Raw genomic sequence first — 24,512 nt, 5'->3', positions numbered from 1 at the left:
AACTTCCTGTTAATCAGTCACCAATAAAGATGGTGGCCATAATGCAGATATTACTGAGATTTTGTAAGATTCCTTGGTAAAATGTCTTACAACCTTTCGTAGGTTGTCATAGATTGTTTCAGGTCATTGTGCATCTTGGAAAATTGTGCACAAAAGAAAACGTGAAAAGCTGATTCCAAAGAGTCAGAGACTTTTAGTTCACTGAATACAGGCTTTGGCTTCAGAAGAGACCACCTCTGTGTTTGAGTGTGTCATATATACTGCAGCACATTTTAGATGTAGACCAGCTGAGGCATTATGATGGGAGAAAGAGCAACCACCCCTCTGCAGTTTTAAACCCTCCTGTCATAAAATATACATCAGCAGTAAAATAACTTTTATATACAACCTCATATTCTTTTGACAGCTTGTCTGTGGTTTTAGAAAATAAGCCATTGTACAGCTATCAACATTAGGCTGAGGTAAAGAGAGTTGCTGGGGTGACTACAGCAGTATATTATCAGCTTTAACTTACATTTTACATGTTTTTGTGGGGAATTTATCATCATGGTGGGATTTTCAGGTTGGACATAATGCTGCTATCAGCTGCTATTTCTGTTTTAACTGGCAAGAAACTAATATAAACACATTATATATTCATAATACATTTCTAACTGAACAGGAAAGTAAAAGCATTTTGTCTCATTGCCTGCTTAAAGTTAACCGCACTGTGACCCTAATACCAAGGGACTTTAACTGTGATCTTCACCCCCTAATGCTTAAATAGGCCTACAAACAATATATTACCACTTTTTCTTGCAATTTCGATTCAATTGCAGCCTTGGGAAGAAGGCTACAACAGTTACCAGGACCTATATCCCAGAATTCATTTCATTGTTCTTTAAAAACGTAAATACAGTGTCTGAAAAGTGCAGGGGCTCTTCAAACATGCTGTTTTGTTCTCTTGATAATTGAGATAACAACCCTCTGTGCTGTGACTAGTTCTTTGCACATCCACAACAGTTTCCGTGAGCATTGTTCCTACAGTCTCTAACATAAGCTGAAAATGGGAATGACCCCATCTTCAGCCCCCAAGGTGTTACCTGCTGAACCGAATCTCGGCTTGTGTTTGGGGGAAGAACAACGAGTCACGTGCTGCAGGCTCACATGATCGGGATGTCCTGAAAAGTGTTGTGGCCGCATGATGGGATTGTGTGGCATAAGTGATTGGCATGCACATGAAGTCATTAAAGAGGAACCTGCTTGTGTTGCACTGAACAAAGCTCCCCTTTCTTTAGTAGGCCATTATATGAGGGAGGCTTTGGCCTCAAAGGCTCAGCTTCCCTGCGTTTAGCATTTCCCCTCATTAACTCACTGGTGCTAACAGTAGCTGGAGTGAGATGGAGAGAAGAAAGTGCATTGTGTTGCTCTTCGCAATTTTGTTTATGTGAAATGAGCTTAACTTTGTTCTTTTTAATTAATCCCTTAAAATGGGAAATGGAGTCAGCAAACAATACTGATCTGGCTGGAAGCTCAGTCTGTATCCCCTTTAAATTAAATTCTTAAAATTAAATTTGTTTTGGACAGAGACACAAGTGTTCAAAATCTTTTTTTTTCAAAGCCTGAAAAATCCCAGAAGTTGAATGTCATGCAAAGAAAGCAGTTTGCTGAGTATTAGGACCTTTGAGTTTCTTTTTCCTACTGTATAGTACTTATAAATTGGCTCTGAATAATTATGCTTCCATGATTCAAAAGGACTGCGTCAATTAAATGATGAAGTTAGATGTGGGCATGGATGCTCACTAGCATGGAAGTGGATGGTTGTTAGTGGCTTGGATGGCCATGTGGAAACTGCTAATCAGTGGAGGAGGAATGTTTCCGATTTTTAACCTTAATGTGGCAATACCACAAAATAAAAGTACTCTTAGAAGTCCTGATTTTAAAATTATACTTCAGTTAAGGTACAGAGGTATTAAAAGTAAAATCTATGCCTGATGACACATACAGGTTAAATAACAGAAGCTTCCAGATGCCAGTGGCCACATTACTGCACGTTTTTTTGGCAGCGGAGCGCTGGAAACTGAAGTTGTGATTTGCTGAATTTTTGTGTGTGTTGTGACACAGCTGTGACAATAGCTACTGGCCCCCTGCAGCCTTATGGTACAGACAGGACAGGGCCTACGGTTAATCCCCAGGTATGTGCTGTTGTGTAATGGTACACAATACTGTCCATTTGCAGAGCAGTGCTGCCATGAATACACTTTGACAATCAGTGAAAAGTGTGATTAACTTGTTGAAGCCGTCATATGGTAGCATTGGCCCTCGTGTGTGTCATAGCATCAGGAAATAGTAAAATATTAATTTGGATATTTAACCAGCAAGCGCTGTGTTTTGTGTTTGTCACTCAGTGCTAAATAGAATATGAGAATGAAAAGAAATTATGTGATGTATTGATTTTTATCTTGGGCTTAAGCCTGTCGGGGATCATGCGTTTGGTCGTGTGTGTATCTGTCCGCAGCTAATCTCGCATACTACTGGATCCATCAGCCTAATAGTTTTTGTGCACATTTATGACTGTATGCTCAAGGACCTCTCATGTTTGCGGTGATTCACAATTTTTGAAAAACCTATTTTAGTGACTGCTCTGTTTTTATACCACCATTGACTGCTGACTCCTCACTCCTCCTAACCGGCCGGTAGGGGCCGCACGTGATCAACAGCTGCTTCAGTTTGGAATCTTGTTTCCACTAGGCCCTCGCCATATTTCTCCGTTATTCTCCTCTCTTCTTATCCCACTAATGTGCCGATCACATAGTTTAGCTGTTAAACTCTAACAACTGTCAAACTGAAGGAAGAGCTTTCCGAAGCACCAGTGACGTTTGAAGCTTCGGACGTCATCTGTCACGTGATATTCTTCATTCGACGCGAGCTCCGGCACAATGTATTGAAACAGTGCGCTTCACAGGAGTGAAACAAGCTTCAAGGCTTTGGTATCATCCGCTCATCTCTACACTAAGGACAACATACATGGCAGTCACGTTAGTGTTGGCATTTTCACTTTGAAATTGAATTTGTCAGTAGAGACTAAATGCTGTGAAATGACACGCGAAAAGCAAAAAAAGGCATTGTGATAACACGTGAATTGACTTAAGACAATGGCGTGTTATTCATACACCATTTGGTGATACCAGGCCTGGCGGAGAGCTGCAGTCTACTGAGTGCACTCTTCTAGTTATTTCTGAGATACAGGCTAGTCAGGACGACAGAAACAGAGTTTATTTTTTATAATAAACTGTTGATTAAAAGAGAGGTGAGGTCTGGAACTAAAGGAATAGATGTGGCTGCAAAAAACTGTGGCGAATTGTTTTTTTATGGCTGTGAAAATTATATTTCGAACAGAAGTTCTCAAAAGAGAGAACTTTGCCTGTGTCATCTAAAATGTGCAGAACAGACCAGATATTCTTCTCCATCCAGGAAGAAAGAAAGTTTAGAGTTTCGCCTCTACAGTACGCTGCCGCTCTTATCTGAGAGGAATTCTGGCAGTATACAGTAGTCTGTGCACTGTCATAATGAGGCAGGAGGGGAGGAAGAGCGGAGATAGTTGTGGGTAACTGACAACAAACAGGCTGTGATAAGGTGGATTTCACATGCAGCCTGAGACATGCTCTGAATGCTTCTCCTGTCTAATCTATATTGTAGTTATCAGTGTGGTAAATGAGCAGATGATATAGGCTACTTTGAGATTATTCTGAAGTCTAACTACCAATAGCTGTGGGATTATGTCTTAAGTTTGGTGGAATAAAATATGAAAGAAAATGATTTAAAGTTTATCTTTTGGGCCAAGGAACAAGTGATACGTTTTTTACCATCTGGATCCTGGTATTTTTGTAAGAATTTCTTAACATTGAGAGACAGGGCATTTTTAGAACATTTTCACAATTTTCTCATGAACTACTGGACATGTTACTCAAAAACATTTTGCGTTTGTGTTTTTAGTTGTATGTTTTTAGTGCAATTTGACCATCAAGCAGACGGGACAACCACCAATAAGAAAAATCTGCATTATGTGATGATTAAAGTATTTCTGTCGCAATGGCAGATGTGCTTTGAGGGTGCGTGAATATAATAATTATCTCTCAGTATCAACAAACAGTGCCTTATGTAGTCTTAAAGGAATCATTGTTTGAACATTAAAACATCAGGTCATAACATTTATCATGAAAGAATGATATACGCAGCCTCCGCTGAACTCTCCTGAGTCTTGTTGTGCCACAATGTTCAGCTTAATGTCCCTGTCCTCTTACTTTGGCACCCACCTGCATTCATCCTGATTACCCACTGATGCATTTCAGAGCGGGCATTCACTGCAGTGACTTAGTAGTCTGGTTGAACGATTATGGTTAAACACCCTGGAGACGATTAGAGGGTCCCTATTGTCTCCACAAAGTCAGAGTCCTCCACTCAGCCTGAAAGAACCCACTTAACAGTGAAGCTGTCTTAGCTTAGTAAATATTTTTGCTCTACATGTCGTGCTGGCTGAGCTGCACTACAGAGCAGGTGAGCTATGAGAGTAGACTCAAATGCCAGCTGTAATGAGTTTTTCCCAAGTCCTGGTTTTGGGGATGGAGAGTCCAAGCCAGTGTAAGCTTAATAAGGGTTCAGATGGAGGGTTGGGTTGTTATGACCTTCTCAGGTGAGAGAATGAAGTATTGTTCTGAGTGAGCGGACTACTTGATGCTAATTCTCTGTGGATACATTGTTTCTTTTGGTGAAATAAGTGTATTTAAAATGTGAATGTGCATATTGTAAGCTCATTTAAATGGTGAGGTTCTTTGAGAGAAATCTACGTACCTAGAAATCAAACAGTTACTGAATTTATTAGTCAGTTGACAGAAAATCAGTCAACAACAATTGATGCTTCTAGCTTCTAAAACATGGAAATTTGCTGCTTTACTTCATTTTATGTAATCGTAAATTGAATATCTGGGATTTTGTATATTTTGGAGTATCATGTGGACAAATCAAGAAATTTGAAAATGTTACCATGCTCTATGGGAAATTGTGATGGGCAACTATTTTCGAACGATCAGTCAATTCGTGCAACCCCTGAATCTATCCTAGAATTCCTGGGTCCACGTTTTTGTTTGATATTGTGCTTTTTCTTATTCTTGCAGATAATTAGCCAAACGTCGCCAGCATGATGTCATGTTGAGATACTTTCAGCACAGTTACAATCGAGTTTGACAGCAGCACATTTTAAGCAACCTTAAAACAAGGTAAACATCAGTTTTTGGTGTCTATCCAGAAGAATAAAAGAGTACCGTCTTCTTTCTAGACTCATCACATTGCACCAATATTTGGTGATCACAGAGGAAGAAATCCACAGTAATATATGAAGAGATATCAATGTTTGTTTCCTCAGTAGACCAGAATTCAATGTAAACAAAACATATTGCATTTTGAGTGAAAGACTCAGTGCTTGTCCTTCCTTTTCTACAAACTCTTGGTCCTTGTTTTCTATTGCTATTGACATTGCTGTCTGCACAAACACATGAAGCCTGACTGAATAAAACAAGACCATGCATGTTGTCTGGGGCTGTCAGAAGGCATTCTGGGAAATGAAGGAAGTCTCAAACTGAAGGGAGAAATAGGTGAGACATGTTTAAGGGAAATGAATACAACAAACGTCCAGTGTTTCCTCCCAGAATAAACTCCTACAAGACATGAAGATCGCAGATTAATGATACAAAGGGAAAGAGTTTTTGAGGATGGAATTTTCCTGTAACCTATTTTCCTGTTTTGACCACAGTTTACCAAATGTTGCTCCATATCATCTCTCCACAAGCTTTGGGTGTGCAATAAACCATGAGGTCATAACATTATATGTTGCCTCTCCAGAGATTCTCGCCAACATCTTCGTCATCTCCTTGAAGCTTGCAACCAAACTTGCATTATCATCACTCTGCTGCAGCTCGTGCTGTGTCTCTGTCGACTGCGGCTCTGACTGCACCACCAGGCTCAGATTTCAAAAAGCCTGCGGACTGCTGAAGGCAGAGAGACAGCAGTCGTCCCCCATCCTCAGAAAAGACAGCGAGAGCCACTATAACGCTGCCCTGTAATTACAGGTCATGTTTTTTCCTAATACGCTAAACAGATGTGCTTAAAATTATGCTGAACATTCAGACCCCAAGTTAGACACGATGACCTGTCATTACTATCAGCTGGTGAAGGCGTACACTGTTCCTGTCGCCTAAATGATTTGGATTTGAGATTCAAATTACTCAAACTACAAGTGTTACTTTTATTTTCTCTCAGTGACAAAAGAGTCATCAACAGATGAAAAAGCTAACAAATTAAACTCAAATAGAACAATACATTTAGCTATAGAAATATATGTTTTTAAAATAAAATGACATATATAAAAGTGACCTGCTAGAAACTGTTTTGAAATTTAAAGAGGCCTTTGAAATGAACTGCTATCCTAGACAGGATTAGACCGCTGACTGCACTGTATCACACAAGGATGTCTGATTTTGTGTGGTGGGTTTGTTTAACTTGCTGTGAGCTGAGTGTGACAGCATATAATACAAACTGACTCGGAACTCATGACAAACATGTCCATGAGTGTAGTTTTGCTTTGTCAAAATCTGATATATTGCATTATAACATTGTCCTTTGATCACTGGTGCCCACTCATGTATTCCATGATTCATAGTGATGTCTTTGAAATAGCTCTCAATGTAGGTGTCGAATGCCCTTAAGGAAGAAATCTTCTCTCTGTATCATTATGCAACGCTTCACAAAAGAAACCTTTGGCAGCTAATTTGATCAAATTCACTGCAGCTAATTGACTGTGAAGATGACAAGTCCATGTACCCTAAGGTTGAAAAGGAACTCTTTTTATGTTTTAATGTCTTTTGTCTGCATGCTTGACCTCATCACCGGTATCCAAAATAGGAAACAGTGTTGATCTCTTGGTGCACATTAGAGGACATCTGTGTTCATCACGGTGAGGTTGGAGGCATCTTGGCACTGTGCTGTGTGAGCAGCTGCAGTCATTACTGCTCATCTCCACTCAGCTAGGAAAGACGAGATGAGTCCGTTTGGCACTTGCAGCCTCTCTTACTCTGAGCGTGTGTTTGCAGACAAGCTCCCAATACCTGTTACCCATCCCACTGTGTGTATGTATAGCCCCCCCGCTGGTTGGTATGTTGTCTTTTACATGTTGAATGTTTCTGGAGGAAATGTGCCAGTGTCCTGGCTGCTCCTCAGCGCTGTCTTCCCCCAGGCCAGGGGCAGCTGAATGGGTCCGTTTGGCCCAACAGACTCCCTTTCTGAGGGGGAAATGGAGTGTGCATAATCCGGGTCAATGATATCACCTAGTATCTCACTGTCTTTCTCTTCCTCTCCTCCCTCCTCTTCTTTCATCTCCCCTCTCTGCCTCTGATAACACCTCGCCAACCGCTGTCTGCATTTTGACCAGATTTGTTCATTGTTAGTAAAGTTTTTCGTATGGCCCGACCGATACAGGACGTTTGAGGCTGATACCGATGTTGATGTTATTTGAGAGTTTTAAAAATCCAATAATCATATATCGGCAGATATGAATTTTCTTTTGATAAAGTTCCCTTAATTTAGTTTTTTTAAACAATTGTAACTAAGAAATGTTCTGGGCAGGACATTTTACAGTTAAATAAACTTGTCACTACTCTCTGGTGGACAAACTATTGAATGGTGACACTGTTTCAAAACACGACTTTGGCTTTTCTGTACTTTCTTGTCTTACTGACTGACATGTACGGCGATACTGATGTATCTGCAATGAACGAATAACTACTTTTTAGTGCCTTTCGCTTTATAAGATGCCAGTTATTAGCCTTTCATATTCATGTCAGTCGGCATAATCAACCTTGCTTTTTACATACGTGTCATGCAGTTGTTTCATTTGGCATTTAAGTGTGATCTTTTTTTAGCTGCAGCTATGGGTGTTGATAAAGTTGGCACAGTTCAAATTCACTAAGGTTCAGGTTAAGGTTGTTTGAATGTTTCTACTTCTCACACTGAAAACATACTGTAAAAACATACTGATTTAAATAACATTTAACATGTATTTCTGGATATGATTTCCGAGAGAACCATTAAATCTAAGCACTTTATGCCTTTTTAAAACAACAGCTGTTGATGGTGTCTTCCATTTGCTGGCCTTTTTCATTGCGGGGTGGTGTACTTTTCCTTTTCCACCGGCCAAATGGAGACCGTGCAGCGTCATATTGATATTTCCAGAGCTAGAATGGAGTCTGAAAGGAAAAACATTTTTCCACTCTCTAAAACAATAAAATGTAAATGTGAGGTCAGTCCCAGAGCAAGGTCCTTGTTTTAGACTCAACATTTTACACCAGTGGTCAATAGTTATACAGTACATGGTATACCAATCTCTTCACCTACAGTAGCTAAATTAGGCCATAATTCAGGCAGTTATTGAGTAAAGGGGAACAGAGGAAGGTCCTCAATAGCCGTGTTTCCATCAACATATTTTTATGCATTAGTATCGCATTAGAAAAGGTTGATAGAAACAGCAAAATTTAAAAAAAAACTCAATTTCGCTAAAAGGTTTTGTGCTTGCTTGAGGTGGTTTTTGCCTTTTTCGAAAAAGAGTTAATGCGCTTAATGGGAGATGGAAACGCCTTTTCTGAATAAGTTCCGCTTTAGCGAACATGACTGATCAGCTGTTTCTGCTGCGAGTTTTCTTCTTCTTCGACTTATTATTTATTCACCGATCTACTGTATATAATTTTTTGAGTAGCATACAGGGAACTACAAAACAAAATTTCATTATACAACCCTGTGTTGTAAAATGATCAATAAATCTATCTTGTATCTTTGTCACTCTTTCACCACAGGTCAAATGATTGTTTTTGTTAACTTTCAGAAGTGAACGTAAGCAATGCTGCAATGGAATACTTAAAAATTTGTCTGTGGCGCCATAGTCAACTGTGTTTCACTTGTGGTTCAAGTATGACTAGATTGTTTGCCTTCAAATTTGGCAGAAAGTGAAGTCTTGAATGCCAATTTTCTCCAAACCTCCTTTGTCATGGTTTGTGTATCTGATGGAGAGTTTATAAATCATGCTACTAATGTTTTTTTCCCATCAAGAAGTCCGGAAACAAAACAGCTTGCCCACTTAAAAAGAGATCAGTATGACATTAGAAGCATCTTTTGTAGAAGGTGAAATAGAAATGTATTAACAATGCCATGATGCTGTTGTTACGGTGTTGTTATGTTGAAGCCCCCCCCCCCCCCCGAGCTGCACTTCCTGTCTCACCCAAAGCTGCTGTCATTGTCCTGGGAGTGGACACAGGAAGTGGAATTCTCCATGGCGACACCAGAGGAGTGGTGCTGTTTACTCCCACTGTTTCTAGTGTTCTTTCATAGAAGCCCCCAGTTGCATTTTTTTTAATAGCCATTCTTTACCGCAGCCTTTAACAGAGTTAAGTTTAACGGCAAGGAGTCTGTTGGATTATAGTCATCATTAACTTAAATGGATTTACCACATTGAATCATGAGAGAATTTTCCTTCCAGTAAAGTAAATCTAAAACTTGGCATAGTAACTGCTTGTCACCACTGACATAAAGGGTTTACTAGAAATGTACATTTAACCTGTGTGTGTGTGCGTGTGTGTGTGCGTGGGAGAAACCATGTTCCCTTTCTTTCATCCTCTTTCCCTTTTTTACGAGCATCCATTAGAATGAATCCACCAGTCATTTACAAGCTTTTGACTTAACCTTGCACTTTGGAATTGTTGGTTTTTGTCTGAACCTGAAGTTACATTGAAGCTTTGACTGAAACTGGTTGGATTAACAACGATTGCTACAACATTCTTTTTCCGTGAAGCCTTGTAATGTTAAAATACTGAGTCAGTGAAAATAGCAAAAAAAAAAAGGACACAAATTAAAGGCACAGAAAGAGACTGTAGATATCAGAGCACACAGTAGCATGCAATGTATTCTTTTTCCAATGTTGTCCTTGGAACGTCTGCTGTACTACTACTGTATTCATTTCCTTCCTCTGCTTTCTCCCTCCACTCTCTCCTGCCCACTTACAAGCCCACAATACCAATAACAGGTCCTGCACAGCATAGTTAGTTAATTTAGCAAACGCACATGACACTTCCTACAGTGTCATATTTTTGAGTCAGTTGTGTCACCTGTTGGTGTTCAGCCGGTGGAATGTGGAGGGAGTTAGTGTAGGCCGAGTGCTTCATTCAGAATGACCAGCCACAGTTATCCTCTGCTGTGTGCACAGACGGGCCTAAGAGGCCTTCAGTCATAGTTAATTACGGTGTGGACAGTGATTCCAGCATGGACTTGTTCCAGCCCGGCTCTGGCCTCACTGACTCAGGTGTCTTGCTAACACACTTCTTGTAACCTGTTAGTAACCCGCTTTACGTTTTTGCTGACCATTTCTAAATGCATGCTGTACAGTTTTAGAAATCGGAATGTTTTTCTCCTACGTTCAGAGGCAGCCATTGATTTCACTTCTGTGTGGTTTGAATATCAATCAGAAGACTCTTAAAATGTTCTTGTGTTGGTTCATCCGTCACTGTAAACATCACGTCTGCATTATTGTTTGTCAGTTATATATGAGATAATGTAATGCAGACTTTTCAAATACATCTGCATATTCATGCAGTTTAAGAGCGAAATTGAAAAAGAAAATGCAGCCTTGACGCTCACTTAGATGAACCCAGAGTGTGCCAAAAGATTTTCATGTTGTACAGAAATTAATGGAAAACAATGGCAATAGCCCAAGACGTCTTCAAATTGCTTGTTTTGTCCAACCAACAGTCCAAAACCCAAAGATATTAAATAATTTACAATATGATATGAAAAAGAGAAAAGCAGCAGATCCGTACATTTTGAGAGGCTGGAAGTAAGTTTTCTTTGGTAAATAACAAACAATTAATCCATTGTCAAAATGACACCTCTGGTAAAATGTACATTTGATGAGTGAACGATTTTGTGATTAAAAAAAGTACTAGGACTAAATTGGCCAAAGCAAAATGCAAAATCACTAGTGTGGTCCTATTTAAAGTTAGTGCTCAAACCCAAATCAAGGAAAGATATCCTCGTACTCTGTAATGTGGTTTGACTTTACCTAAATAAAGATAATGAAATGTGTGTTTGGATAAAGAATTTAAGAAGCTGTTTAGTGAAATGTTTTCCAACATAAGGCGATCCCCTTTTGCATTGAGGTGAAGCTACATTGTGATAGAAATGGAGGGAGACGTCAGGTAGCTTCTGCTGTGTGCTTCCTGGACATTCCTGCTCGTAAACTCTCAGCTCTGTGGGCACAAATTGTTGCTGAAATGGTGGAATAAACCGGCTGTTAGACAAATTGTTGAACTGCATCAATAATAGTACACAGTGATGTCTCCGCATGCTGAAGCCTGCTTGACTCTTAGTATTCCTCTCTTTCATTTCTCACTCTCGTTCCTTTCGTCCACTCTAACACTCACTTTCCCACAGCTCAGATTTCAGGAAACCAACATCCTCTTCTCTCTCGGTTTCTGTCTCTGGATCTCCTTCATTTTCAGTATCTCTTTCTGTGAGTCTCTGTCTCTATTCCCTCTCAGTTCACTTTCTTGTCTCACTCTTGCTGGCTGTCTGAATATTTCGGTCAGAGCTCATGTTCCACATCTCAGCCACCACTTCCTAGTCATTAGTAGTTACATAGACAGACTGAGAGACTTGAGAGTCGTGTGAGTGAGTGCACGACATGCTTCAGAGGTAGTAAAATGTCTGTAAGGCTGTGTTTCACTGCAGGCCCTGTGCATGACAAAAAAAAAAAAAACAAGTCTTCCTTCTGGGCTTTAATTGACAAGTTATTCAGCAGGGATACTGTTCACCTCCACTCCCTTAAATTCACCTTGACTCATTCCTCTCTAATGGTTCATCAGAGTGGTAAATCTAGCTGAACTAGATAATAAGGGTTTACTGCTGTATTTATTTTCAGGTAATACTGCTCTAATTGCTTTAGGCTTGTCTATATGTAAGCTGTTTTTATTTTATTATTTTTGCCTCAATCTGAAACATCCACAGGCATCAAACACTTGTGACCCCTCATCACAGGGCTTTGGTGTGGACGTGAGCTGTGGGTATCTGCAGATACCAGGTCCAATACTTTTATTATTACTTTTGTATTTGATCATTTAATAACTCTGCATTAATACAAAAGGCAGCATCACAGCTTTGTTTTACCTGTTTTCATCACTGTCCTGGTTCAAAACTATTAAGCTGATCAGATTAATTTATTGCTATGATATCATAGCCTGACCGATGCTGATGATTTTTGAGGCCCTTACAGATATCGATATTTAGGAGTTTAAAACATCCGATAATGATATCTCGGCCGTTAGTCATTTTTTAAAATTGTATTTAATTTATTGTGACCAAGATACAGACTGAGCAAGACGTTTTACAGTTGCAGTAAATGATGTGACACAATCATGGGTGTCAGAACTCAGTCACTCACATATGTACTGCAACACCAGCAGACTGAGGTGGATAAAACTAAAGCAAAGAAGGGATCAGATTTTGATGGGGTTTATTGTAGTTGATACCGATCCCTAGGATTGACTCGGCACGTCTCTAGTTTTGGTGTTAAATATCAGGGAAAGTTAATAAATAATTCTTTTAAAAAAACAGAATGGGTTCACAGACATAACAGTAAAAGTTGTCATCATCACTTTAAAAAAGAAAAACCACATCTGAAGATGTAGAGCTGCTTTCAGACACTCAAAGCACTAAAAAGCTGCTCTGGGAAAATATTTCCTATGTTAGCAAATCTACTGGTGCTATCCAAAAAAAGAAGTCCAGGTTCTGGAGCAGTGAGCACAGTCTACACATTTGAACTTTGAGGAAACATTTGCACATATTAACTGCAATTTTAACAAAACCCCAAAACCGAAATGTTAAAGACGCTGACTCAAGTGCTGGCATCCTGCGCTCCTCGTTTTCCATTGACCCAAATTAGCGTCAAACATGGTAATTCACCAGTGAGTTAAATACAGGGAGAAGTTACAGTAGGCTGCTGTGCCATACCCTCATGTTACAGTCAATTTACCACACAGTCTAGAAGAGAAGTTAACCTCTGTCAACCATTTACTTTTGTGCAGCCTTATTGGTATTTCTACACTTCTCCAAAGGAAATCGTGTAAAATTGTGATATTCTATAAGTTTGATCCACAACTGTAGTCAGAGCTACAGAACGAAGCCCCACAATCACGTCGGAGCTTTATCTTTCTGCTATTGTCCAGGTAATGTTGACAACTAACAGTTATTTTCATTATTAATTAATTTGTTGATTATTTTTACACTTAATTGATTTTTTTCTTAAGTCTATAAAATGTCAGAAGATAGTGACATTGCCCATCACAATTTCCCAGAGTCCAAGGTGACATTCACAAGTAGCTTGCTTCGTCCAACCAACTGTCCAAACCTAAAGATATTAAAAATACAATGACATAAAACAAACCGATAAGGCCTCGTCACACCAGAAAGCGGCCCAGTGAAATTAATCTGCATGTCTTCCCGAAGTATTTGTTTCTAGAGGCTTGGTGACATAGGGACTACTGCAGAGCTAACTGCTAACACGCTAACCAACTGGAACATGCTAATGCTTGTCAGTCACAATAACTCCCCAAGCTTCTTTCCATTTTCTCTGTACTGTGACGCATTTTGTTTTCAGGATTGCACATCGTTTCAGTCAATAAAAGTTTTAATGAAGAGGCGAATAAACAATCTTGTTAACTGACAGTTAGCAAATCTACTAATCACTATGATTCCACTGGAATGAATTGATTTTGTTGCACAATTTTGCCGTTAAGTGCAGGTGTGACCAGACTTAGATGCAGCAACTCCTCACATTTGAGAAACTGTAACCTGCCTTTTTCCTCGATGAATGACTTAAATTATCAAAATTGTTGAGGTTTGATTTTCTGTCAACCAACCAATGAACTAATTAGCAACTATTCTGTTTCTCCAGTAGCCTCTACAGTCCAAACAAGCTCTGTGCTTGACAAGGTCACGCCTGCTCCCGGTGAGCTACAGTGTTGCTTCCAGGTTGAAGGCGAACTATTTCTGTAGGTCACTGCAGAGGCAGTGTTGTGTTACACATTGATACAGTTCGTGGCAAGGAATGGTGACCTGTAATTATGTGTGTGTGTGTTCATTGAACATGTTGGTGCTCGTATGGCACGTTCACTGCCACATTAATCGGCTGACCCCTCCGTTCCTTTCATACTGCAGCTACTTCTTCTGCAGTCTAGGCTTAGCAAGTAGTGTCCACGCTAGATTTCCAGGTAGTTTTTTGAAAAGTTCTCTGTCCACACCAAACTGCCAAACAATGAGGAAATGGCTAAATCGCTCCTTCCTTTTTCATTTGGCAAACAGCCAAAAAAGCCAACATCTAGTGAGTAGGGGGAAAGACAGACCCTTTTAGTCTGCTCACTCACAGTAGGTTAAAGATAAACCAAGTTTCGTCACAACTTCACAAGTAAGTCTGACATAGAAGCCACTTAAGCTGAGCAGACACTGTGCATTTTCTATTAATCGTGTGTTAACTCACACTACACGTTTTAATCTGCCTTCTGCACAGCCAGGACCTGCGACTTGTATGCTGACACTCTTATGGATCAGTGGACCGGCCACGATGTGGTACTCATACTGAACGTAAGCACGGAACCCCCGGTCGGTTTTGTCCAGTGACAACTCCAATAAATTTCATTCAGACAAGACGGTCACGTCCTCAACAGTCGTGACAAAAAGTTGGAGAGGCAGCATTAATTTGTCCTACAATCCTACAATGAATGAAAAGTAGGAATAAAGGAAGAAAAATATGGAGCTGCAGGTGGCTGGAAGATGCAGACAATATGATGTCTGTTCAGTCTCAGTCAAAACTACAGTTTTAGCCATAACATGTAAAATATTACTCCAGTAATATTAAAACATGCTCACTACAGTTTATAACAGATCTTTTGAAAGCAGCCAGGAGGGAAATCAGACCGTGGAACTGCCAGAAATCCAACCAATCATCTGAGACCCTGATCGTTGAGGGAATTAATCAGGCCTTGCTTCCTCTTAGGCTCCATACGCTACACTGACACTACAGCATGTAGAAGTTCTTTACTGGAAATGCCGCAGGCGTTGTTACTTTCAGTATATCTGTCATATGACAAATCAAAGGACATTCTTCAGAAAGTTCAGTGTTCATGTTCACGAGCAGCTCATGCCCATCCCTTTTCTTTACACTTGGTTTTATGACTGCTTGTACTGTATGTGTTTTATGTCTAAAGTGCAATTTCCTCAAGGGGAGTTGGGCCTGTTTCTGAAGGTAGTGTATCCTTATTGGTCTAAAAGTGGAAACGGAAACGGATCACCAATAAAATCTATTATTCAGCACAAGTTCAAATTGTCTGTCAAATTCAACAAAAATCTTTTCCAATTTTTGAGCTGTCATGCTGACAGACAAACAAAGGGGTGTGAAATCATGACCTCCTGGGCTCGTTACATAATAATAATAATAATAATAATAATAATAATAATAATACACTAGTACAATTAATATGGGCAAACATGTCTTTAAATTGGTAATAAAACTAGTAAATACAAGATGAAACACCTAATGGCCTTCAGCTCGGCTGACAAGTAGATGAAGGATGCGACACCATGGAGCTCTCAGATTCACAAATGAACCCACAAAAAAACGTGTAGACTAGATGTGAGAGTTCACAATCTTGTGCCAACTCACACACCTTAGTGTAACGCATACACATTCCAAATGGCTAAAGGTATAACAAAGAGCCACCACAACATTATGAGCCCTGAATACACAAGCTTAGCCCTGATGACAGTGATACACACACACACACACACACACACACACACAGCTTTCAGATAGATGACTTCACATCACAGAAAGCTTACCAAACTTGATCCTTCACTCTTCTGCAACAATGGCCGCCACTGAAGAGTCTGACTCACATGGTTGAACCTCTCTTTCCAGTCAGAGGGAACCTCCAAACAGGCATCTCTCAGACAATGTTCAGATTACAGAAAGATTGCAAAGAGTGTCATTTTCTTCTAATCATTCAATATCTGTAAATGAATCTGTAAATTTGCGAGCATCTTAGGTACATAAATCTTTCATAAATCACATTTTCAGACCTGCAGAACCTTGTTGGTTGAAAAAACAGGGCTCCACCCAGATGTTTTAATGTAATAGTTTGAAAATCTGTAAACCTTTTTAAATGCATTTTGCCTTATTAAATCCACTGTATTTGAAAAGTGAAGGGAGCACTTTTTTTGTATTTCCAAATACAACAAACCATTGTTTCCATGTTTCGCTCATGCTTCAGGTTGTTTTAAGCCACTGTTCCAACATTACTCTTAACTTTGGTGATCTCAGATAGCATCTGACCTAAGTTCAAAGCAAGAATGCATATATTGTTTGTTTTTACATATTCAGAATTTGCTTTGTGTGAATTCCAGCTTCAGTGCTCGTCGATATCTAAGTTAAGATTGGTCGGCTGTGTTTTGGGAAAAGTCTCCTCAAACAGATTCCAGGTCAGATTACTTGACTGCGATTTCTTATCTCTGACCATTCAGGTGATGTAACCGGATCTGTTTCTGGTTCAGTTTCAGAGTGAGAAGAGGCCACTGCAGGTTTCCTCCTGCTGTGCTCTGTCTGCTTTGTCACCTCCTCCAGGGCACAAAAACTCAGGCTTATGTATATCCAAACTTTTTTCCCCGTGCAGACACACATGCACAGTTCAGGTGAAATGACATCATGCCTGAAACATTTTCTCTTCTTCTTTGCTCACTTTGTTGCTTTCTGTCTCTTTGCTTTCAAGCATTTCCACCCTGAGGATACTTTTAGTCGCTATATGTTTGCTACTTTTAATAAGTCGTCACAGCACAATGTGAGTGATGCCGACAGTGTAGGGTGTGAAAGTACATCTGTACTGTGTGTGTGTGTGTGTGTGTGTGTGTGTGTGTGGGAACAGATTACTTGTTTAGTTGAAAAAAGTGAAACAATTGTGATTATGTTCATTTTTTTGAAAGTTTTTACTATCACAGTTGGCCTTTCACTGGCACTTTTTTCTTTTTTGCATTCCAGAGCAAAATGTCATGCTGGTGGAGAACATGTACGCCTGAAGAATGAATAGAATATATGTTATCTAAAGAGATATTTTATTCTTGGATACAGAGTGGCATTCACGAAGACATTTTTGCTGCATCCCTTGGACAACAACTCAATTTGTGGGGTTGGTTTCAGTGGCCGGACTTATGTCTATTGTCATACAGTTGGGATAACTGCACAATAACTGCACGATCCAGATCCCTGATATGGGCACGTGATTGGTTTTCGATACAACAGGAACAACATGGTGATGGTTATTGCTTACCTTGATGATATGTTGGAGGTTTAACCATGATGAAACTTGTAAAACAGTTTCTAGCTAGAAGACATGTTGTTCATATGCATCCCTGTCAATCACTGATCATCCTAACCGAAGGATATTTAAAAAGTTAGCTGCTACACTTCTCTTTTTGAAGAATCTTTATTATTCATTTTTCCAACAAATATACGTGTATTTTTCTATCATGTATCTGTGAAGAGCATATATAACAGCAGAATAATAACAAACTCCCATCTTTGTTTTCCTTGTTTCCCTCATTTCTCCCAATTAACTGGATTAAATAAAGGAAATAGGTTGTCAACAACATTGACATATACTAAAAAAATACATTTTTTAATTTTTTTCCCCAATTCTATACAATGTGATTTTTTTTTTTTTAAATCCAGACACCAATGTTTGGCTTATCACATTTTCCCAGTTCAGAGCAAATAAAAACACCTACACCACCACCGCATTACCTACCACCACCACCACTCTATGGCTCCCTAGACGGTGTTCTCCAAAAATCACCACAGTCTACTTCTTGAAGTGGAATTACATACAACTAAAAGCATCTGCATTTTCCTTAACTTGTAATATAATTTCTGATTAAAATTAAGGAAACACCTGTTAAACTTCTAACTAAAATCTAACTAGCTCACTGCGGCCGCTGCTTCTTCCATCTATTCCTTCCTTGTAATATTACCCCTTGCAAAACTGATACACCAAATATTTATCAACAAGGATTAAATAAAAACCAGTAAGACCGGTCTGTTTGTCCGTTGCTAGAGGACCAGAGAAGCCAATTTTATTTTTCTACCAGATAATTTTTAGGTTACAGCACTTGTTGTTGATGCCAGAATTGGTATGGCCTTTAGTGCCCTGAATACTTGGTTTTATCTAATTTATGTCTGTAATTTGTGCATAATGATTATGTTTAATCTTTTACAATTTGTGTGTCATATTGCTGAATAATAACAGCAAGTTTAGTTACGGCATTAGTTTTAATCAAATGATTTGCTTGTGTTAATTTTCTTGGTTTTGTGCTGATGGAATAGGCCTGTCAGTTGTTTAAAGCTTTCTCTGTGATTTTTTCCCCCTCATGTCATCATGATCCCTTCTAGGCTGTGGTCTGTAAATCTATCAAAAGCAAGATAGCAATGGAGCCAGTTGTTATTGGGAGATGTACTGTGATTGGTAAGATTTGCCAGTGTTTTCCTGCAGGAGATGTCCATTAGTTGATTGTCCTCATGTGATGGTAAACAGAGAAGCAGCCAGCATGGCCCTGTGCTGTCCCGCACTGCCACAACCCTAAATCCCCCCTCCCTATCCTTTTAAGCAGCGAGCTGACCATCTGTTCCAGGCGCCAGGCCCTAACTCGGTGCTCAAAACACACACTCATACACACACATGCCGACACACATAGTACAGTCACTCAAGCAGGCAAACAGACATACATTCACAGTCAGTTAATACCTGCCATCAGCTATGTGTGTATGGATTCAGCCTTATGCAGTTAGATTGAATGCTTTGTGTGAGGTTGAAAAAGGTGATGTGTGTGTTTTTCTGTGTCTCATATGGGTGTGTGTCTGTATTTGGAAAGGGGAGAGGTCCTGTGTGCATGTGTTTGTATGGCTCATGGTTATATCAAAGTTGCTGAGGCAACACATGGCATGAGAGGTTGGATATGGGGCGACAGGAAATGACCAGGGGTGCAGCATTGTATCATTTCCCTGCTGGAGTCCTTTTGTGATCCATTCTGCGCAACGACTATATGTGTCCCTGTTCCATTTCCTGTTTTCACTTTTTTTCTGCTGTGGTCATGCTGCTCATGCAAGTTGAAAGTAGGTGAGGAGTACGAACTATTTTCTTATTGAAGATAAGTTGAAATAATGATGCCTGTAAGACAAAGGGTTATTACAGCTATGCATAATATAATAATACATATTCAAATAAATCCATAAAATGTACAAGTTGCAATATATTATTAGCAGTCAAGTGGTCACTCAAATATGAATTTGGCTGAATAAAATACTGAAAAAAATAAAAAATATTTGGTTGGTAGTTTACATTGCACATCAGTCTTCTTCTCATATTCAGAAAGTAAAGAACTTAGGCCGCCTATCTTTCCTTAACATAAAGAGATGTTGATAAAGGAGAGAAGACAGATAGAAGAAGACTTTTAAAGGTCTAAGACAGGTGAAGTGTATCTAAAACACTGATGCTGGTAAAACCACCTATTTGTGATGTTCTTTGGATTTGGATTTTTTTGTTTGGTGTAGCCTTTTTCCCATTTATACCTAGACAGATGTAAACGTTTCAGTAGCAGTTACTATGATATTGATTAAACCTGCAACAAATAGTTGATTAATCAATCATTCGATCTGCAGAAAATTAATCTGCAACCATTTTACTTAAAAAAATGAGTACGTTTGCTGGTTCCAGCATCCAAATGTCAGCATTTGAGCCTTTTCTTTGTCATACATTATAGTAAACTTAATATCTTTGGGTCTTGGACTGTTGGTCAGACAAAACAATACATATGGAGACACTACCACGGGCATTTTTCACTATTTTCTGATGTTTTATAGACCAAATGATGAATAGATTAATAAAGTAGATAATCATTAGATTGATCAATAATGAAAATGATCATTAGTTGCAGCCTTAATATTGATTGCAGGATGTTTTTTAATTATCAATACGTATATCCTCCGAATCAGTGAGGTAATGCTTCTTCAGAAATCCATTTTAGAAGAGGCAGAGATACTAAGTTCTGCACAAATTTTAGCTCTTTATAGACCAGAATGCAAGGCAGCCTCAACACATGTTACTCTTTCATTAATAGGGGCAACCTAAGTAACACAGTACGCCATTTCCTTTCTGTACCTACATAAAAAAACAGCTGATAGCAACAAGTTGAAGCCCATTCCTCTGCTTTGTAAATCAGCATCTTAAGTAGAAGTTGGCGAGACAAGTTGAAGGAAAGTGGGTACACCATAAAGGCAAATTACAGCACGTCACATAATGATGCCTGGAATGCATTGAACATTTCAGACCGATGATACACAAGACTGTAATTCTGTCTGCATTAGATACATCAGCTGTTGCATTGTAGGCTTCATCTAAGGTCGACAGAGTCTTTTTGGCTGATATAAACACCAAAAAAAGTGCCTTTTTTATATTTCTGCCTCATCAGAATTCAAAGGATTGCATCTGACACATATCATCATCCTCTAAAAGCAAAATGGGGCTTCATTCACTACTAGCCAGAGTGTGCGCAATGTTCTAAACAGTATGCAGTCACACAACTCACCTGTAGTGCTTCACTGTGGCTTTCTAAGATACATCACATGGACATATGTTTGGTTTAAAGGCTTTTTAATTTGCAGTTTTGCAGATGCAATGCACAGAGGGTGCATGGAGCTTGTATGGCCCAATAACCCCCACCTCTGTCCCTTGCTGTGCTGAATATTTTGGTTATCATTGTTTTAAGAGGTGATAATGGCCAAAAGGAACATTTTGCCCTATTGCCTAACCCTGTCTGCTGTATCCTTGCATGTATTGTATGACAATTCCTGTTAAGGTTAAGGTTCATTGATTCATTCAGATGTAGTTTATCAAGTGTCAGTGCTACAGAATTGTCCAAATCCTGATGATAGCATATATACGTGAGCAGTGAGAGTTTTTGTTGGCAGCTCAGTCATCAAACCCATCTCTCTCTCCTTCTCTTTCTCTCTCTGTGGCCTTTACTCAGCCTATGATGTCCCTCTGCTGTGTATTAAAAAGGGAACTTGTGAATGGCTTGATTGTGTATTCAGTAAAGAGGATGGCAGCTGCTGGTCGTGGCGTTGGCGAGAGCTTATATGTGTGCCTGGGAGTGTGTATGTGTGTTAATGGTAATCCTGTAGATCCTGATGACTTGTCCTTTATCCTTTATGAGTATGCATGTCTCATCAGGGCTCTAGCAAAATAATTTGGCCCTTTAGTAGATTACATAATAGCACATGAAGCCTTTGTGTCATATTTTGACATATTTCGTAATCTGTGGCCTGGTTTTATAATAAATGAATAATCGGTAGAAGTCTGCTTTTATTGCAGCTTCAGATCATAGATATATATGATATCATTCCTGCTAGTGCTTTGCTGTTCATTTTGTATGATGCGTTATGTGTTTTGTGTGGAATGTTGGTGTTTTCTGTTGTGTTTAGCCTGAAACAAGTGATATTTTTAGTCTTCAGGGCATTGATCAATCTTTGTGTCTTCCTGTTCTGCTTTACAGTGATAATGTCTTGATTCGGTGGCCTCTCCAGCCCAGTAAAGGACGTGCCAGTGCCGGGTGCTGCTAATGGGAACTCCTGCTCCGCCATGAGTGGTCGTGATGGCGGTGGTGGCGTTGGTGGCATGGGCACCCTGGGCCGGCGGCAGCGCTTCGAGAACTCAGAGTTCACTGTGCGCATCTACCCAGGCGACCTGGCTGAGGGCACCATCTACTGCCCAATCAGTGCCCGCAAGACCACCACAGCCGCTGAGGCCATCGAACGTGTCATTGACCGCCTGCAGCTGGACCGCACCAAATGTTATGTTTTGGCTGAAGTGAAGGAGTTTGGTGGGGAAGAATGGATTCTCAACCCATGCGACTGTCCTGTGCAGAGGATGATGCTCTGGCCCCGTGTGGCACTAGAGCACCGTCCACTGTCTGGCGGAGAGGATTACCGCTTCCTCCTAAGGCAGAAGAACCTGGATGGCTCAATTTACTATGGCGGCAGCCTCCAGATGTGGCTGCAGGTCACAGAGGAGCGGAGGCGCATGGTGGAACGTGGACTGCTGCCACAGCCTGATTCTCAGGGTGACCACGCAGATCTTTGCCACCTGCCGGAGCTCAACGAGCGCTCGCTGCTGGACAACCTGCGCTTCCGCTTCCGCCAGGAAAGGATCTACACTTATGTTGGGAGCATCCTCATCGTCATTAACCCCTTCAAGTTCCTGCCCATCTACAACCCCAAGTATGTGAAGATGTATGATAATCATACACTGGGAGATTTGGAGCCACACATTTACGCTGTGGCAGATGTGGCTTACCACGCCATGCTGCAGAGAGAGAGAAATCAATGCATTGTTATATCTGGGGAGAGCGGCTCTGGGAAGACACAAAGCACAAACTTTCTCATTCATCATCTGACTGCTCTCAGCCAGAAAGGTTTTGCCAGTGGAGTGGAGCAGATAATCTTGGGGGCAGGGCCAGTACTAGAGGTAAGCAAAAACACTGGCATTCTGGGTTTTTAAAAAAATGAATTAATTGTTTGCGAATGTGCTCTGCTGATAACGAAGCTGTGCACTCGAGACTAGAGACTTGGCCTTGAGAGTTAGTTGACTCGAGACTTGACTCTTAAAAGATGAAACTTGACTTGAAAGTAAAAACATTTGTCTCAAGTTTTGACTCTGTAAAATCCTCGAACAATAAAAAATAAATAAGACCGTGTCAGGCAGGTCTTTTACAACTGCACAGCTTGAAATGTGAAAGACTTGAACTTTGCATATCGAGCTGTGACTTGATTTTGACTTGTCCTTAAGGACTTGTGACTTGATCTGGAGTGATAAAGTCAGGAGCACATGGTTATAATTGATTTAATAAGAAGACAAGCTTTATGTGCACCTTTATTTAAAAGCTCTTATTATATAAAAACAGTGTGCTCCAGACCTCATCCCTCCAGATCCTTTTTCACTTGTCTGTTGAGGCATAGCTTTGAGTTTTGAGTTGGCTGATGCACAGAGATTCCTTCATTCTTGAATTGAGACTTGTCTGAAAAGACTTTAGACTTGACTTGGATTTGCCCCAATGGACTGACAGCGCTTGCTAAAAATGCTGCCAGGTTCACATTGTTGGTAATTTGAATTTGCTACATAAGAAAAGACCTATAACCTCTGTAAATATTCAGGTTATACCAATATATGTGGACTGATTTGTCCAATGTGGAATTTTAGTTTCTACAGTTTGCCTGTATAAATGGATTGATTTCTGCTACCATACTCAACACGACTCGCTGTGAATGTGTTTCTGTGTGGCTTTTTACATTAGTTACACAACACTGCTTAGCCACAACTGTCTCTATGGTTGGCCCCGAGTTGTGTCTGCCCCCATACAGAGGTTTATTGCACTTTCAGTCCAGCTGTGTGGGGATTATGTAGCACACAGAGGAGTGCTCTATCTGCAAGCAGCCAGTGGCCTATCAGTGGTTACAGTTGTAGATTCTTGTTTTTGTGATTCCGACCATTTTTTCTGCACAGTGGAAAGATTGTCTCAAGGTAGACCTTGTAGAGGCCCAGCCAAAGGTTGTGAAGGAAACTGGTTGTTTTCATATCACTCAAGACATTCCACTCATATTCTTTTTCTTCTTCAGGGACCTGCCACTTTAATGCACACCAGTCAAGAGTCTTCGACAAGTTCACAACCGCACATTGTTTTCTCATTTGTCTTCAACTTCAACTGAATTCCTGAACGTTGGATAACACCCTTTAGCTGTATGCACAATGCTGCCAGTCTGGAAGGCAAATACTGGTTGCTAATATTGTCAAGAGTGTTGTTGTACTTTATAAGAGGCTGTCAGGTCACCTGACCACCAGCTGTTTACACTTGATTCACTTGCAAAGAACAGGGCAGTGCTTACAGAAATGCATACATGTCTTGTGGTATTTCTTAAGCTGGGTATAGTCAGTGTCACCAAATGTGTTTATTATCTACCAGCCAAATAATTTATGGTATCTTGAGTTTCTGGCCAGTCAACTAGAGGTCATGTCAGTTTCAAATCATTTATCACAGTCCAAAAGATGATTCATTTATTTCAGTTCCTCCACATATAATAAAATAAAATAAAAACTGCCAGTCTTCCCAGCATCAATGTCAAGTTGAAAATGGTAGCTTAGAGGCCAAGTTTACCAGCAAGTCAACAATCTTTGCAACAAGTAGCTCTACACTGCTTTTTATTGCGTTCAGTATAGCAAACACAGTTCTCAGGAATGCCATTCATCGGTGTGTCTCCGGGGTTAATGTGTAAGTGTATTTGGTTAATCCTC

The 24,512-nt window shown here is 40.0% G+C and overlaps 1 protein-coding gene across 14 annotated transcripts in view; it reads left to right on the top strand.

Moving 5' to 3' along the window:
• myo9aa (myosin IXAa) overlaps window positions 1–24,512 on the top strand; it is a 113,366-nt gene that overhangs the window by 2,375 nt on the left and 86,479 nt on the right. For all 14 annotated transcript variants that reach the window (XM_044208125.1, XM_044208155.1, XM_044208144.1 and 11 more), the window contains exon 2: window positions 21,721–22,691. In XM_044208125.1, coding sequence (XP_044064060.1) covers window positions 21,807–22,691 — 885 coding nt within the window. In that variant the 5' untranslated portion in view covers window positions 21,721–21,806. The remainder of the gene's footprint in view (window positions 1–21,720; window positions 22,692–24,512) is intronic.

Source organism: Siniperca chuatsi, linkage group LG1, assembly GCF_020085105.1.
Source record: "Siniperca chuatsi isolate FFG_IHB_CAS linkage group LG1, ASM2008510v1, whole genome shotgun sequence".
Lineage (NCBI taxonomy): Eukaryota > Metazoa > Chordata > Actinopteri > Centrarchiformes > Sinipercidae > Siniperca > Siniperca chuatsi.
This window is presented reverse-complemented; position numbering and strand designations above follow the sequence as displayed.